The 16,929-nt window shown below is 42.4% G+C and overlaps 1 protein-coding gene across 4 annotated transcripts; it reads left to right on the forward strand.

Annotated features, from left to right (window-relative positions):
• The first annotated feature begins 649 nt into the window (after window positions 1–649).
• On the forward strand, window positions 650–14,933 carry rfx5 (regulatory factor X, 5). 4 transcript variants are annotated; one of them, XM_053491584.1, is made up of 10 exons: window positions 650–665; window positions 2,376–2,492; window positions 9,875–9,908; window positions 10,011–10,093; window positions 10,226–10,345; window positions 10,502–10,618; window positions 11,201–11,279; window positions 11,358–11,556; window positions 11,658–11,752; window positions 11,927–14,933. In XM_053491584.1, exons 2-10 carry the CDS (start codon window positions 2,404–2,406, stop codon window positions 12,770–12,772), a joined length of 1,662 nt encoding a protein of 553 aa, XP_053347559.1. In that variant the 5' UTR covers window positions 650–665; window positions 2,376–2,403; the 3' UTR covers window positions 12,773–14,933. The 4 variants fall into 4 exon arrangements, with proteins under 4 accessions (XP_053347559.1, XP_053347556.1, XP_053347557.1 ...); XM_053491581.1 differs by lacking the exon at window positions 650–665 and adding an exon at window positions 999–1,073; XM_053491582.1 differs by lacking the exon at window positions 650–665 and adding an exon at window positions 2,226–2,291.
• Window positions 14,934–16,929: the final 1,996 nt, after the last annotated feature.

Below are 16,929 nucleotides of genomic sequence, written 5' to 3' on the forward strand. Positions count from 1 at the left end.
GTTTTGCATTTAATGCTTGATTCTTGCAAAAACTGTTCCAAAACAGCTGACCTTCATGTCTTAAAATACCAACTAACTGTTGCTGTTGCTTTTGCTTTTGTTTATGGCCTGATGCCATATGTGTTATTTCATGTTTAATAATAATTTTTAAAATCCATTATTGTTCTAGAATGTAGAAAATAAATCCAAACTTGTGACTATTTTTTTTTTTACTGGTACTGTACCTTGTCACACACAATTCAGACTCATTTTAAAAGACTGGAAATCTTGCTTTTCTCCATCTTCTCAGAGGTAGATTTCGGGAACCGTTGCCCACAGATGCTTGGGAAACTTTTTACATGTATGGGGTCTATATCTAGACTATCTGGACAATCTAAAGACAAGGACAGGATCAGGGTCTTTATTTAACTTTTTACAGTGTAGTGATGTACTGTATACTGAGTTATACATCAGTGTATTGTATCCCTTTGCTTTTCATTTAAGTGTTGAATAATTATTATTATTATTATTTTGCTTGCTTCTTTTAGCTTCTGTGTATAATGTGTGTGTGCTCTGTGATGGGTTGGCATCCTGTCCAGGGTGAAGCCTGCCTTGTGCAATAAGTCTCCTGGGATAGAGCGCCCCCCCCGCCCCCTGAATACAGGATAAAGCGGTATAGACGATAAGTGAGTGTGTGTGTGTGTGTGTGTATCAGTGGATGATAATTGAGCATCACTGAAAATTTCTGTGATTAGAAAAGATTTAGGAGTTATAATTATAATTATGAGAACACTCTTTCATTCGTACACGACATAATAATCCTTAATTCAAAGATTATATATTTATAATGTCTCTGTGCTCATGGCGTTATGAACACGCTATAGAGAGAAAACGAAACCACCTCTCCTTAACGTACGTCGTTAAAAAATAAAAAGAATTAGCCAATTAGAACACAGGGTACAGGCCGTATCCGGGGAAGACGAGCAGAGCGAACCAATCAGAGCGCCGTTTGCTTTGTAGTCAGGCAGACATAAGAACAGTCGTCCAATCACAAAATAAAGCGCAGGGATTTTTTTGCTGTTTATTTGACTCAGGTACTTCTTTATTGCGTTTTAAAAATAAATCGTGATATTATTTTGCGTTTTTGATGGACTGTGTGTACAGGGTTAAAGTAACAGCGCGGGCTGGATGTGAATGTGGGAGAGTTTATTTGTGGGAAAGCTGGGTTTCATGTATGATTATTTAGCTAACGGCAGCTAGCATGGAGTGAGGTTAGCTCCGCTAGCTACATGACTAGCTTACAGTGTAAAACAAGCGATATTATTATTATTGTCATTATTTAAAATCTTTGGATGCCTTCGAGCGAAACGAATGGAAGCCGGTTAGCTAGCTGGCTAACACAGTGACTAGCTAACAGGCTAAGTCACCGGCTAAGCCTAGCTAGCTGCCCGACTTAGCCACGTCGTTCGGCCTAATGACGTTACCGAGCGGAAACGAAGTTATAACGGCGTAATTATGTGCTGTTTAACCACACAAAAACACACCGAGTCACGACATGTGCGCGCCGAATGGATGTTTTGTTTCCTCCTACTAAGTTTTTGTAAATGTGATTTTAATTTGTTTAAACGAGTGCGTTAATGAGTGTGTAATAACACACCCAAGGCGTGGACATTTATACAGCGCGCAGCATGCGTGTATTATTATTATTAATTTTATTTACTAATGTGTTTTAATACTGTTGTGTTTCTTATATTTACTGTTTGCAGTGTCCGCAGTTTGCGTGTTTGTGTGTAAGTGTGTGTGCATTTTTATGAATGGGTGAAAACCTCTAACTGTAATATTTTTTCCCTCTCCAGTAAATTAGCTGCTCATGAACTGAAAGTCATCTTGTTTTTTTCACATTCTGACTCTTTAACTTGTCCTTTCTATCACACACACACTAACACACCTGTACATCAACACACGCGCACGGATGCACACACAGTTTTCAGGGTTTATGTCAGTTTTATAACAAAGGGGAAATAAATCTCCATAAGAAGTCACCAGAAATAAAACGATGACGTCATCTGCAAATTTGCATATATATTGAACCGCCATTGTTTATTTGCAGTGTTTATTTATGTTTTTATATGGAGTTTTATTACATTATTTGTAAATTACAGATCTACACACAATATTTCATTTTTAATACATAAAAAAATACTCTCGTTTTAATAATATGAACATATACGTTTGTATTTTACTTAAACATTCTGATAGTGTACATTCCTTCATGGAGCAAAATATTAGCATCGGTGCTGTAAGGTAATCCGGTGTGTGTCACTCTCCCCTGTTATGATGTCGTTGTTATGAGATAAATGAGCGCATGTGTGTAACACCAGTCTTGTTAATCTCAGACGGGGTCCTGAATGCGGTGCCTGAGTCATGATGGAAGACCCGATAAAGGCAGAAGGCTCGTCTGTGGAGGGCGACCCCAAGCCCAGCATGCTCCAGAAGCTCAAGCTGAATATCTCGTAAGAGTCATTCATCTGTTACGCATCACTTACGCATAGGGACGAGAATCACCATGACGATACCCCAGTGCTGATTCGATACTGAATTGCGATTCTAAAAGTATCACAGTTTTATAAATATCCTGATTTGATGTCTGATTTTAATACAAATTATTGTATAAACTATAAAACAGTTTAATGAGGCCTCTGAGTGGCGCAGTGGTAAAGTGCTCGCCCTATCCTCTCAGAGGGGAGGGATGAGAGGTACTTTGTGCTCCCACATTAATCACACAATCAGGGGCGTCTGTGAGCTCATGCACGCGGAAGGAGCGGCTAGCGCTTTCCTCCGAGTGTGTTACTCCGCCCCTAACGGTGCGTGAGCAAGCAGTTCGAAAAGATGCGGTCGGCTGGCATCACGCGATTCGGAGGAAACACGTGATAGTCTTCGGCCCTCCCGGCTGAATGGTAGTAGTAGCCTTAATTTGGGAGCCCCCTAGTGACGGGGAGGAATAGGCCACGACTAAATTAGGGAGAAAATCGGGAAAAAATCCCCCCCCCCCCCCCCCCAAAAAAAAAAAAAAAAAAAGTGTAATGACTAATTAAATGTAGTCTGTTCCTTATAACATTAGTTTTCTTAATTAAAAACCAAGCTCAGTATTTAAACAACTACTATAAACTACTTCAAATACAAGAGTTTAACACTGAACATTAAATTAAACTTAATTAAATCAAATTAAACACAAAAGCTACATTGTTACTGTGTGTATCTCTGTCATGCACCATAATTATTCTTTTTTAACATACCTAGGGAATAAATTACTTCTGCCACATGGGATGAAAATGTGTAAATAGTTCAGAGTGCGCCACTTGTAGGATCATGAAGAAACGGCAATGTTTTACCTTCTCAGATGCCTCCAAGCACGGGTGTTTGGCTTCTAATGTGGGCCTTGAAACGCACGCTAATTTGCACTTTTGGTGTTTTGACACTGGTGTAAGCGTGTGTAATGAAGGTTTGTAGGTATAAGACTAATTTGCTCACAGAGTTTGGAAAAAAAGGCACGTTAAGGGTTTTAAAATGTGCCCCATTTTTGATAATGAAATGCCATAAAAATGCATTTCTGTTGTGCCACTCTGAGTCTTCTGCGCCTGTTACAGAAGTGTTTATGTTTAATGCTAATTGAAATATTTAAAATAAAAATACACAGCATATTTATTTCATTTAAATAGTCACAAAGGGCTTATTTATACGGACCAGTATTACATTTCTGATTATAGAATTTAAACTGTTTTATTTTTCATTTACCTGTTTATTTATTTATTTTTTTGTTAGATATTTTCCCATCATGATTCTTCTTCAACAGTAAAAAAAGTATGAAATCTGTAAATGTTTTAAGTGACCATGGATCTACATAAAAAATATACATATAATTAAATATGTAAATGTATAAATAAATACAGTAGTGGCCAAAAGTATTAAGACAACATCCTATATGCTATGTGTAACAGTTCTGCCTGAGCACTAAACAGGTGTCACTAATTAGTTCTAGGCTATCTGGCTGAAGAGGAGTTGTGCTAACGTTGTGTTAAACCTAGTGAAAACCAGTGGTGTTGAGATTCCAGAGCCATCACCTGGGTCATTTCCAGACCAAAAGCCAATTTAAAACCTGTTTGAGAATGGTGAAGAAGGCAGGAGCAGTCTAAAAATTGTTTTCACGCAGGCATGTTTTGAATGAGTGACACCGGGGTACTGCAAACATCTTTCTCACTTTGTATCCAGCCAGATCCAGCAGGTTTTAAACAAAATAAAGGAGTTTATACTAAGTACTGATTGGTGTAGAGCAATTTTACTGCATAAAAAGATATGAACTAATTATTCTTATTGTGTTGAATTCCGTTAGTTTAAGAATTTAATAATGTGATTAAAATATTGACTTTCACTCTTGTCTCAATACTTTTGGCCACCAATGTTTATCAGCATGTTTTTGTTGTTTAATAGGCATATATTCACTCCACATTTAGCAAATTTGTAAAACTGCATTTATAGGCATATATCAAACTTATTTCTTTGTATTATTATAATAGCAATTTTATGAACAAAGATGTGGATATGTGAACTGGAGGTATACAAAACAACAAAACCAACAAATGTATGTGTCCTTAGACTTATGTCCCTTCACATATTTTATAATCAGATATCACCATCCCCCCCTCTTCCTCGGCCAGTGTGTTTATCCTGGAACTGGAGCGTTTGATTATTAAATTGCTTAAACCACCCGGAATATAGCATAGCAACCGCCTAGCAACGCCTTCGCGACAACCTGGGATAACATATCACCTGCATAGAAATCAGTGGGAACACCATAGCAACCATCTAGCAACATCTGTCTCATAAGATATTACTCGATAACAACAGGGACACACCAGTGATCAGGTCTGCAGCATCTTCTGGGGTTTGGTTAATAATTAAAGCATTACTGTCACTGCAGAAATGATTCTCCAGTTTTTTTTTTCTTCTGTCTGTGAGTCAGCTGTTCATAAAGAAGATATCTGTGAAGTGCCTAATTCCATTCTTATTATAATACCAGTAAAAACTGTTGTAGATTCCTGTAACATGTACTGGATGCCAGTAAACCCTAGCACCATAGCACCTGAGACACCATAGCAACCATTGAGCAACATCCTAGCAACCGCATTGAATAAAATAAAGCAGCATCATAGCAACCATCTATTCCCACTCCCGGAAACTGGAGAAAACAAAAAATTAATATGAATAATTTTAATAATATCAAAAAGTTTATTGTCAGTGTGTGAAAGTTTTTGATAATAATAATAATAATAATAATAATAATAATAAAGCTGCTTGGAGGTAGATATACAGAGTACTTTGATAAACAGTTTACATGGTATATTTTATGGTAGTGATGTACTGTATGATGTAATTTTTTGCAATAACTTTCATGAATACACATAAACATAATGAATATGCCAATGGTAGTTGTAAAGTTGAGGTGATGTAGCCCCGCCCCTCCCCCTGAGCTCCGGGCTGCACGGAGGCTGCGGTTTCTCCGTGTTTTCACTCTCCGGTTAAGTTCTCTGTGTTTCCGGTTCTCCTCACTCGGAGCTTCACCAACGCACAAAGCGAACCTAAATGCACAAGAAACTGGAGCACACCGGAAGAGCACCCGGGCCGACCGAACGCTCTGCGCAGTCTCCGCAAGATGGCGAGGCCGTGGACAGAATCATCCGGAGGATACGGAGACTTCACGCTCCACTCGCGGAGATGTCCAGCAGGATGGACCTGGTGATCCGTAAAGTCGGCGACGACAAGCAGCGCGCGACGGAGCTCGAGGAGCGCAGCAGAGCCACGGACGCGCGCATCACCGAGCTCGAGGACGCGCTGGAGAGAGCGCTGGACCGCCTGGAAGACCTGGAGCGCGGCAAGATGTTTTCCAGGGACATTCGGATTTTCGGCTTGAAAGAAGGCACCGAAGGGCACGACCCGGTTCCGTTTTTTGAGACCTGGGTGCCGGGGGTACTCGGCATGCACAACCGGGTAGAGCTGGAGCGCGCGCGGCGCACGGGAGCGCGAAAGCGCGCAGACGGAAAGCCGAGAGCGGTTCTGGTGCGGTTTCAGAGCTACAGGGACAAGCGCGTGGTTCTGGACGCGGCCCGGGATAGAGACACGGTCCGAGTGAAGGGAAGGAAAGTCTCCTTCCGGGACTTCTCTCTCTCCGCGCACAGAAAAAGCGCTGAAAGTCTCGGCGCGCGGAGGCAGCTGCACAGGGCCGGGGTTAAACACGCGCTCATTTACCCCGCACAGGTTAACGTGCTGCCCCCCCCCGGGGCAGGAGACATGTACTTACACCACGTCAAACTCGAGCCTCCTCTGGGCTCTCACACACACCAGCAGGAACCAGGAACAGAGGAGTGAGTAGCTCAGGTTCTTTCTCACACATTATCACCATCTCTCTCTCTCTCTCTCTCTTACACACACACACACACACACACACACACTGTAGCATGGATATTCTCAGGAGCACTGTTCTCTACCTGACACTGTGTGTGTGTGAGAGAGAGAGAGACACGTGATGAGCTGCCTCTACTGTAACACACCCGAACACACACTCCCTCATGTTCTAAAAACTCGAGAACCTGTGGTGTGCGATCCCTGAGAGGACCCTTAAACATATCACACACGTTCTCTTTCTATGTGTATCTGTTTCTTACATTTATTTATTTATCATTATTGTTACTGTATCAGGAGGTTATTAGGGGTAGTACTAAGCTTGCCTTAATATCCCCCCCCCATCCCAGGCGGTTGCTAGGTGGTTGCTATGGAATCTCTGGCAGTTACTAGGCAATTACAGGGTGGATGCTGTAGTGTCTGATCAGTGTGGCTTTTGCTGTGGCATCTGAGGAGGTGTCTAGGTGGTTGCTATGGTAGATGAGGCAGTTACAAGGTGGTTGCTATGGTATATAAAACAGTTACTAGGTGGTTGCTAGGGTATCTGAGGTGGTTAAAAGATGTACCATGGGTTGTTATGCTATGTAACGTGGTTGCTTTGTGGTTGTTATGGTAACTTAGGTGGTTATTAGGTGGTTGCTGTTATGCTACTAGGTGGTTGTTGTTTTATCTGGGGTTGTTATGCTACCAGAGGTGGTTGCTATAGCATTTGAGGTGGTTAACAGGTCGTTGTGGTGTCCGAGGCAGTTACTAGGTGGTTGCAATAGCCTAGGCAATTAAAAGCTGTGCTATTTAAGGTGGTTGCTAGGTAGTTGCTATGGTATCCAGGCACCTACTAGGTGGTTGCTATGGTATTTGAGGAGGTTAAAATGTGGGTCATAGGTTGTTGAGCTATCTAATCTGGTTGCTCAGTGGTTGTTGTGGTATCCGAGGCAGTTAATAGGTGGTTGCTAGGGTATCGTAAACATGGATCGTAGGTTGTATTAGGGCTGGGCGAGATACAGCAAAAAAAATTATCACAATATAATGTTTCATATCATTCGGTATCTGTAATTATTGAATATTTATGAATGAAGACCAGTACAAAAATTTTTTTTTAATTTAGCCACTTTATTTTTATTTGCCAACATTACTAAGGCAAATAATTTTAATAGTCAAAAATAAAAATAAAGTGAAAAAAATATAATTTCTTATGTCTCATAATAAACTAAATATAAGTGTTAAAAAGACTCTTAATAAATAAAATGTTACAAAGAGGGCAATTGTAAAGTGTAAACACTGAACACTTAAGCAAACTTTGAGGCAGATCAACATCTGTAACATGTCAATAATAACAATACACAGTAAACCTCAAACTTTTGTAAACAAAACAAATTATAATAATAAAATATGAGCTTTTAAGTAAAGGAACCAACCATCATTATTTACACATATACTGTACCTGTACATTGCAACATTACAAATTGTGAGCAAGAAAGACAATCTGGTTGACTCTATCTCTGGATTTAATGCTGCACAAGTACTGTACATGTGGCTACATCAACCTCTGGGCTGAAAGTTCTTTCTGAGGGGGGTCTGGTGGCTGGGATGCACAAGTATTTTGTGCAAGCTTTTGTAGCACTACATCCAAAGAAACTATATCTGGATGATTATGCAACTATTAATAAACTTTACTCACAGATAGTGGAGTGTAAACGGCAGCCAAAACACCGCGACCGAGTCCAGTTGTTGAGTGAAGCGACTCACCATATTCGCCCCGCTGTCAGTCGTGATGCACACTTGGTTGGTTTCATTCAGACCCCATGAGAGCAGCGCATCAGCTAGGGTTTGCGCAATAAATTCACCTGTGTGTTTCCGGGAAAATATGCGGTTTCCAACTGGTTTTAAACAATAAAGTGCTGAGATTTTAGTTTTTATAAAATACTTAGTTTTAGTATTTCTTTGGCAATTTAGTACGCGATCGCGTGGTTTACATCATCGCTTGGAGGATTTTTCATAAGGGCTTTGTTGCCGAGAATCTCCATCGCACACGCAAGTTGCTTGTGTTTTCATACTTGGCCGGGGCGTTTTTTTTGTTTTGTCTGCAAAGCTTGCACACAACTATGTTCTGGTGTTGACCAGAAGAAAAGAAACCAAAAAACTGGTGAGCTGATGCATCCTTTTTGATTCACAATCTCCTCCCTGCTGCGTGACACGGCACTCATTTTCGTGTATTATTCTGACACGAGTTGGTGATGACACACAACGTGGCGTGGCTGCATAAGCTTATTGGCTGTTTCCTGGTCACTCGTGGCACGCTCATTCATTGGGAGATCTGATAGGCTGTTGAGATTAAGGCAAGACGCACGCTCAGTCTGCCAGCCACATTTTATTATAGCGCTTCATACCAAACATTTTTTTTATCGTTATCGACAATGATGTACCGTCAATAAATACCGATACCGTTTTATTGCCCAGCCCTAGTTGTTATGTATATCAAATGTGAGGTGGTTAAAAAGTGGGTGATAGCTTATGATGCTATCTAAGGGATTAAGTCACATACTAGGTGGTAACTGAGGCAATTATTATTATTATTATTACTAGATACTTGCTATCTGGATGCCATAATAATTGGGACAGTTACTAGGTGGTTGCTATGCTCTCTTCAGTGCTTTCTCTTTTTCTCTCTCTCTATCTATCTCTCTCTCTTACACACATGCACACATATACATTATTATATAAAGAGTATACCTGACCGTGATCACATCTCAAACATACACTCACAATGTACAAAGTCACAGCATACACACTATGCTCCAGGAAGGGGTCACCCTGTGTGACCAAGTACAGCAGCATTAAAGTTAATGTTTAAAAAATGAACAGAAAAATACAAAGAATGGGAGTTATGATGCAGAGTTGTGATGTCTGTAGAAAAACGTCAGGTGTGTCTCAGGGGGAAACCCGACCCTTTTAACAAACTCTGGGAACGGCTTCCTAAGCCCTCAGGGATTAACAGGCTTACTGGGGCATATCTAGGGAATTGTTGCTAGGTGGTTGCCATGGTATCTCAGACAGTTACTAAGGGGTTCAGGTCATTGATTCCTAATAACCTTATCTCACCTGACAAACAGGAAATACCTGGAATAATAACAATTAGATTAGATGTGTTTAGTGGCCACTTCATTAGGAATACCATAGCAATCCTCGGTGTACGGATTCCACAAGGTGATGAAAATGATTTTACTGAACTTTGAGCTTAATGCATCATGACATGACGCTTTAGCATGCTGGAAGTATCCACTATAAACATAGGGGGAAATTGTGGCCATAACAGGATGCACATATTAAATTTTTGTTAAATAATCTGTTAAATCTTCTAAACCTTGCCTGATTTTTAATAGACACTCAGGTTTAATACTGTATAAATATAGTTTGACGCTGTTTGTTTGTTTTTCCACAGTAAGACAGTGCAGAATAAAGTGGACACGATTTTGGTAAGTATCCAATTAGAATAACTAACAGCTGAGTAAATGATCCTAGGCCTCTCATTATTTATTTTCTAACAACTCGCTACTCTGTGCGATGTCTTTCCTCAGAGAGATGTGCAGCAGTTTACAGACAACGACAAACTCTACCTTTATTTACAGCTTCCCTCAGGTCCCAGTGCAGGAGAGAAGAGGTACGGCATTAGGGTCCTGTCATGGACGTGTGATCAATTTTAGATATAAGTATAAAGAAAGCACAGTCCGATGATGGATTCTCAGGTAAGAGAGATACTCAAGAGATTCTCACACACGTGTGTATTTTATAGCAGCGACTCAAATTCAGTGAACACGGCTGACCAGCTCCACACCTGTAACTGGATTCGTAGTCACTTGGAGGAACACGCGGACACCTGTTTGCCTAAACAAGACGTTTACGAGACGTACCGGTGAGAAAGCACTTTGTTTCCTGTGTGGAAACTTAAATTTGGATTAAACACTTTAAATATCGATCTAATCATGATACATCCCTGAGATGTGTATTGAATGAAATCTTTACAACATGTGGAGTTACTAACAGAGTGTGTGTCATGTCCACTGTCCAGGAAGCACTGTGAAAACCTGCAGCAGAGGCCTCTGAGCGCGGCCAACTTCGGCAAGATCATCCGAGACATCTTCCCCAACATCAAGGCTCGCAGGCTGGGAGGCAGGGGACAGTCCAAATATCCTTCCCATCAAACACCGCCTCTCACACACTGCCGTAAAACTCACTTCTGTGCAGCTCTAAGAAAAATCATTATACAACACTTAGTCCCTTTAGTTCAGATAATTTAATCTGATCGGACGAGATGCATCTCATGGGTGCTGATAATAGACAGTAACAGCATCGGGACATTAAACTGTCTGAATGTAGGTCCGTACGCTCGGCAAAAACCTTTTAATCTTTAATCGTTAAACATGTGCACTACTTGGTGTGTACAACATGGAATTGTAAGAATTTTAAGCTACTTCACTCCTGTTAATTACACTAACTGTAGTTATGGAAAGATGTGTTTCGGTGGAGCAAAATTAACTGGCTAAATAAACAAACAAATTATAATCTGTTTATAATAAATGGTGTTTGTGACACTGTTGTATAAAAGCAGTGTCCCACTCAAGGTCAGGCTGTTGTATTAATAATCATGACTACGACCCTGTCACAGCCAGGCTGATATTCAGCACGACCTCGAGTGTAATACTGCTTAATTGCATCAGCTGTCTATTGCATGTGCTGTATCCGTGTTCCTTGACCGTGTTTCTGTTACGTACTGCTACAGCGGGATCCGCAGGAAGACGGTGTTAAACATGCCATTATTACCCAACCTGGACCTCAAGAACGATCCGGTATGAAACACCACTTACACTCCCACATTTACTCACTAACCCTCGTACACGTTCCAGCTAACTCTATTCCCACCGCAGTCCGAGCTGACCGAACTGGTGCAGACGTACAAGCAGGAAGTGACGGAAGCAGCGTGTGAGCTGATCTGCGACTGGGCTCAGAAGATCCTTAAGCGCTCGTTCGACACGGTAGTGGAGATCGCACGCTTCTTAGTGCAGGAGCACATCGTAAACCCTCGCTGCAGCCAGGCCGAGCTCGTCACCTCCGCTTCGCTGGCCGGTACACACACCACCCTCATTCTGATTCTCCATAAGGTCTGACAGAGACCCTGGATATGACAGTAACTGAAACATGGTGGGTGTGTGGTGTTCTCTCACCAGGAGGTCCTGCCAAGCCACACAAAGTGATTAAGAAGAACCAGACGACGACCAGAGGGAGTACAGCAGAGGAAGAGATCGCAGGACAAGACGCTAAGGTATTGTTATTGGTATTGTATATCGTTATCCGTACTTTATCCCAGAGGCCGCGGAGGACAGTGAGGTGTGTAAATGGATAAAATTTATTAATTCAAAACAATTAAAAAGTCCTCAGTCTCAGTGATTATTTATAAACTGTGTGATGTTTTTTCTCATTGGATGTGTTTTTACAGAAAGATGAAAGCGAGCAGGCTGCATCTGTGAAACATCTTCCTAACGACAAATCAGCTAAAGCTCCTGAGGTTCTGCGTTACGGAGGCCGTGAGATGCAGGTGGAAGCTCTAGTTAAAAAACTTCCTCAGCTCCGCCCTCGTGGCTCGATTCCAGACAAACCTCTCCTCCCTGTTCCCGCTCCCGCCTTCACGCCGAACGATTCCAGCAGTGTCCAAGTGACTCTGCCGATCACCGTGGCGACGCTTTCGCCGCAGCAACGCGGCTCCGCCCTCCCGCTCATGATCCTGCCTCCGTCGGTGACGGTTTCCACGGCGTCGGCGGTGACGACAGCGTCTAAACGGGCGTCCGATTCGTCCGCCGTGGCCGTGGGACCGCCCCTGAAACGCAAACGCGGTCGACCCAGGAAGCAGAGACCGGAGGAAACGGCGGCGGCGGTTCAGAACCCCGGCCCGAATCAGAACCTAAACCTGAATCAAAATCTTGGTCTGAATCCAGTGGTGCTGAACAGAGGAGTGATCCAGAAAGCGCTGTCGTCCTCGTCCTCGCAGATGACGGAGACCGTGCTACAGTGTAAAGCTGATGAACCGGAGCAGCGGCCCGTCATGCTCCTGCAGGAAACGGGCCGCGCCATGGTGATCCAGCGTGCCCCGCTGTCCCGAGAGAACCGTCCTGTAAACCAGGTGCAGGTGACTCAGAGCGCCAACATGGTGCAGCTCCCTCCTGCCACTGTGCACGAGGACAGGGACATAGTGCTCACGCTCACTCCCATCGATTCCATGATCGCTGCAGGCGACGCCGTTTGCAGCATGCCTGAGACCAACCCGGGGCAGGGCGGGGTCCCTTAGCTGTCTCTCCCCTGTGTGCGTGTGTGTGTGTGCATGTTGTCAGTGACTTTGGTGACTAACATGTCGGATTGCAGTCGTGTCTCCGTGTCTTTGGCTGTGTTTTTACTTTCTCTGTTTCAGAATAATTGAACGTGCAGGTGATTAACGAGAACGCACAGAAGTACAAGGAGCAAAAAAATTTTATGCACACACACACACACACACGCACAGTCAGTGTTTCGTCCTGTTTCAGAGGTGCCAAAATGTACAATTAAGCCGTTTACATTTTTTACCTGTTGCAAAGGTGATATATGAGACTCCTGACAGCTACGCTAAAGCACCAATCAAACCATACAAGAACATAAAGCTGACACACTGAAGGGGAAAGAGCTTCTGCTAGCTGTTACCTTCTCTAGAGTAGCGTTGTTATGGCTTCGCGATTAGTCATGGTGTGTTACATCACCTGTCACTTTGTTTTTGGTTTGTTTTTTTTTTGTTTGTTTTTTACAGTCTTTTTGCAGCTTTTTTTGATGCTTGAGTGAGAAGTATTCAGATGGGATTAGTTTTCCAGTTGAGGTTCACAATGTGGATATTACTAAAGGAGCTCTGGGGGTGTTGTACAGATAACTTCAGGTTATACAGGTAAATCCCATCTGAATGAACTTGTGGGTAGATGTAGAGAGACTGCGCTATTTCCAAAGGGTTTTGTGTTTTGTGTCAGGAAGGGCGAAGGCTATCACATCACACCAACTAGCTGAACCTTTTCAAACCGCTTGCTCACATCTAGAGGCAGCACTATCCACCCTATTTTAAGGGTGAGCTTGTTACTACTAGGGGGCGCTCTTTTCTCTTCTCGTACTAAAACAAAATATTTAAAATGCAAAACAATAAATTATAGACGAGCGGTAAAAGGGCGTCAGACACACGAGACTGTGACTCCTCAGACAGGAACCCAAAGTGATCAGTTTGTTACTAGACGAGGTTGTGTTCCGAGATTCATCATTCCTGTCAGTTTCACATCAGCATGTGTCCATCAAGACCACCTTGATATCATCATCAGCCCAGAACAATCCTCCTCTAGTAGAACCGGTCCGGGGCTGTGTGAGGTTTGTTCAGTACGGGGCAGGAAGTGCTCTTTATCGCTTTCTTTTCCGCTGCTAGGACAGAGCTGCCTCGTTATGTTTATGAAAGCCGCTGAGATTTTCACGTAAGTTATAGTGTTGTTGGCACCTCAGATGTCCAAAGCTGTGTCTGGTATTACAACACCATCAGTGTAAGATGCTGAACATTTCCATGAAGTCGTCTGACCACAGCATGCTACAGCCCTGACATCCATCACCTCTTAGCTACATTAGCTACAGACACCAAACTTTACTTAGCCGTGGAGGGAAGGAGGGAGGGAGGGAGGGGTTTTTACCGGCCCAACTGTAGCTTTACCGCACTTTCATTACAGAGTAAGCCAGCCTGGTGTGTGTGTGTGTGGTTAAGTCGAGTAGGTGTCCAGTGTGATTACGGGTTTGTAACTTGAGGGCTTTTACAATGTCTCTCACTCTCTCTGTCTCTCTTTCTCTCCCCTCCTCTACATCTATCTTTAAACTGCAGTGAGAAAAGTTTTATAGAGAAAGAAACACACACACACACACACAGCTGAGTTACCGAGACCCATGTTATTTGATTAGAAGTGAGATGTGTGTAATGGACTTTTAACACTCTGTGTGTAAATAGTTTTCCTGAGAACATCAGCGTCTGGTTCGTCTGCTGTCTCGTCTGCTTCTGTTTCTCTCCAAAATCCACTGCAGGTTAGGGGAAATCCAGAAGCGCAGACCTGCCTGCTGTTACACAACTCTGCCACTGGAGAACGCTGCTACGGACCCTCACTCAGAAACACGCCAAGAATCTACATTTCCACCCCGAACCCCCTGACGAGTCGACCTGCAGGTCCATCTGAAACAACTGACACTTGCGAGAACTCTGATGTTAAGCCCCGCCCCATTCCTCCCACCCGTTGGAGGCGGGGTCATTTCCCCCCACCAGTTGGAGTCGGGGTCATGCTGCCCCCCTCCCATTCAGGAAATGTTTGTGCCAAAAGCAGATTGCAGTGATGTAGTGAAAGGCAGCTATGCTAACTGTCTAACTGTTAAACAATCTGGTGTAAGATTCTTATTAAATTATTCTAATTGGGCTGAGGATCAGGACAGTCTTTCATTACACACACACACACACACATAACCAGCACTGTGCTCACATCTGAGGGTCAATCCACAAGCTGTTAATAAATAGAATTTATATAACACTCTGCTCAAGATCTCATGCGCATTCATTTAAAGGGCAACTCTTCACTCTTTAGGCACGTTTAGATGTTCAGACGTGTGTTTTAGGTACAAACACAAAAAACATGACTCCCTGCTTTTTCTTTTTATTCCATTTTTGGTAATTTTTGGCCAGAGCTTAAACAAGTAAATTACATGTTTTCCTTAATGTGACCTCATATAAGGAAAGCCCCTTCCCCAGCTTGTTACTCAGCTCTGCTGTTCTCTGAATGGGGCGTGGCTTAGCAGTAGCTGATTTACATAAACACTAAAACAGCATGTTTGCAGGAGGAGTGGAACAGAGGGAGTTTGGCATTGTACATGTCACCAGCATAAAGTGATTAGGATGTTTTGACCCCAATTCGACACGCATCTGTTTTTCCGTTCAGATCGAGTCACTTTCATATGTGCTCCTGTGAAGGGATTTCATTTCAACAGTCAAGGACAGCTGAGGAGGAGAAAGGCAAAACAGTTATTTAGGATTTATTTTAAGTACGGCTGACTAACTGCTTGCCGTCGTCCAGAGCAAAACCCATAGCATGTTTTTACTAAAATCATATCCGTTTGAAATGAACGAGCACACAAATCTGTGTTTTAACTCAAACAGCGCGGGCAACGATGTATTAGTATGTGCATGCCTGCTGTTTCAAAGGACAGACGCGTCCACATTAGAGTCAGATAAAAGTCACTTGTAAATAAGGATGTGAACCGTCATGACATGCAAATCTGATCAGACCAGAAAATCCGAACTGAGCAAAGTGACTTGTAAAAAGTATACATATCCTATAAGGGATTGAAAAACAAAACAAAACACATTCTCTGTGGGGTATTTCAGCTGGAGCATTTACACACTTTTATCAGAAACAATCTGGTTTTATTCGTCAGGTATGCTGACACACACAAGGTATTTGATTCCAGCTGTTTGTGGCTCTCATAGTACAGACCAACATAAAACACTCTGAATTTGTTATAGACAAGACATTATACTCTGTAAGTACACAACATTCAATAACTTTATATTAAATACAGGGGGAAAACTTTTGAGTACAGACGTACATTAGGTGTACATAAAGTGAGTGTGCAAGTGTTTATAACTTGTTAAAGAAACAGGAAAATATGGGACCTTTAAAAGATTAAATTATTAAATCCCTCAAAAAGGTTAGGAGTTTTACATGTGAAGAACGTCTGACTGTCCTCCAGTTCTGGATAAATATGATCATTAAATATTACACACTAGGATTAGTGTCTGTCATTGGTGGTTAAAGAGTTTGTAGAAATATTTTAAAGATTCCAGCTAAAAATAATCTAAAATAATTAGCAAAAATATTTAATTTCATTTCAGGCTGAAGCTCATTGTCATGTCTTGTCTTTCTGTACAGAAGAACTTTCTGCCTAACTTATTAATACAAGGGAAAAAAAATTGTAAGGTTGAGTATCTTATGCCTCATTTATGCCAAGTTGTACTTCTTTTGTTGTCAGACAAATTCACTCCCTGCTCGATAATTGGAGAATGAATCACAGATGAGTCAAATGGGTGAATCACTAATCAGAGCCTTAACTCCACCTCAACCTTCCCTGATCCCACACCATAGTCAGACCCCCAACTCCACCTACATCCTAGCCTGGACTGACTGGCCTTAACTCCATCCCTGCACTTAACCTTGGCTTGGGTTCCATCCTTTTACCTCCTGGCATTTTTGCATGATTTTCCTCCGAGTTCCTCTCCATCAGGTGGCGCTCCTCTATCGCACCACAGCAAGCAACGTCTGCTTGGGCAACACGCTCAGAGGAGAGAGTGCTCTCCACCTACTTCTGCACATTACATGTAAAAACCTAAATGCTGCGATGAAAACGAGAGTGTTTGTGCAG

Source organism: Clarias gariepinus, chromosome 3, assembly GCF_024256425.1.
Source record: "Clarias gariepinus isolate MV-2021 ecotype Netherlands chromosome 3, CGAR_prim_01v2, whole genome shotgun sequence".
Taxonomy (NCBI): domain Eukaryota; kingdom Metazoa; phylum Chordata; class Actinopteri; order Siluriformes; family Clariidae; genus Clarias; species Clarias gariepinus.

Bases quoted from the DNA above. Each gene is read 5' to 3' on its own strand.
- rfx5 (XM_053491580.1), top strand. From the start codon at position 5,620: ATGCACAAGAAACTGGAGCACACCGGAAGAGCACCCGGGCCGACCGAA. The intron at 11,280-11,357 runs GTATGAAACACC...TTCCCACCGCAG, and splicing joins TGGACCTCAAGAACGATCCG to TCCGAGCTGACCGAACTGGT. The intron at 11,557-11,657 runs GTACACACACCA...TTCTCTCACCAG, and splicing joins CACCTCCGCTTCGCTGGCCG to GAGGTCCTGCCAAGCCACAC.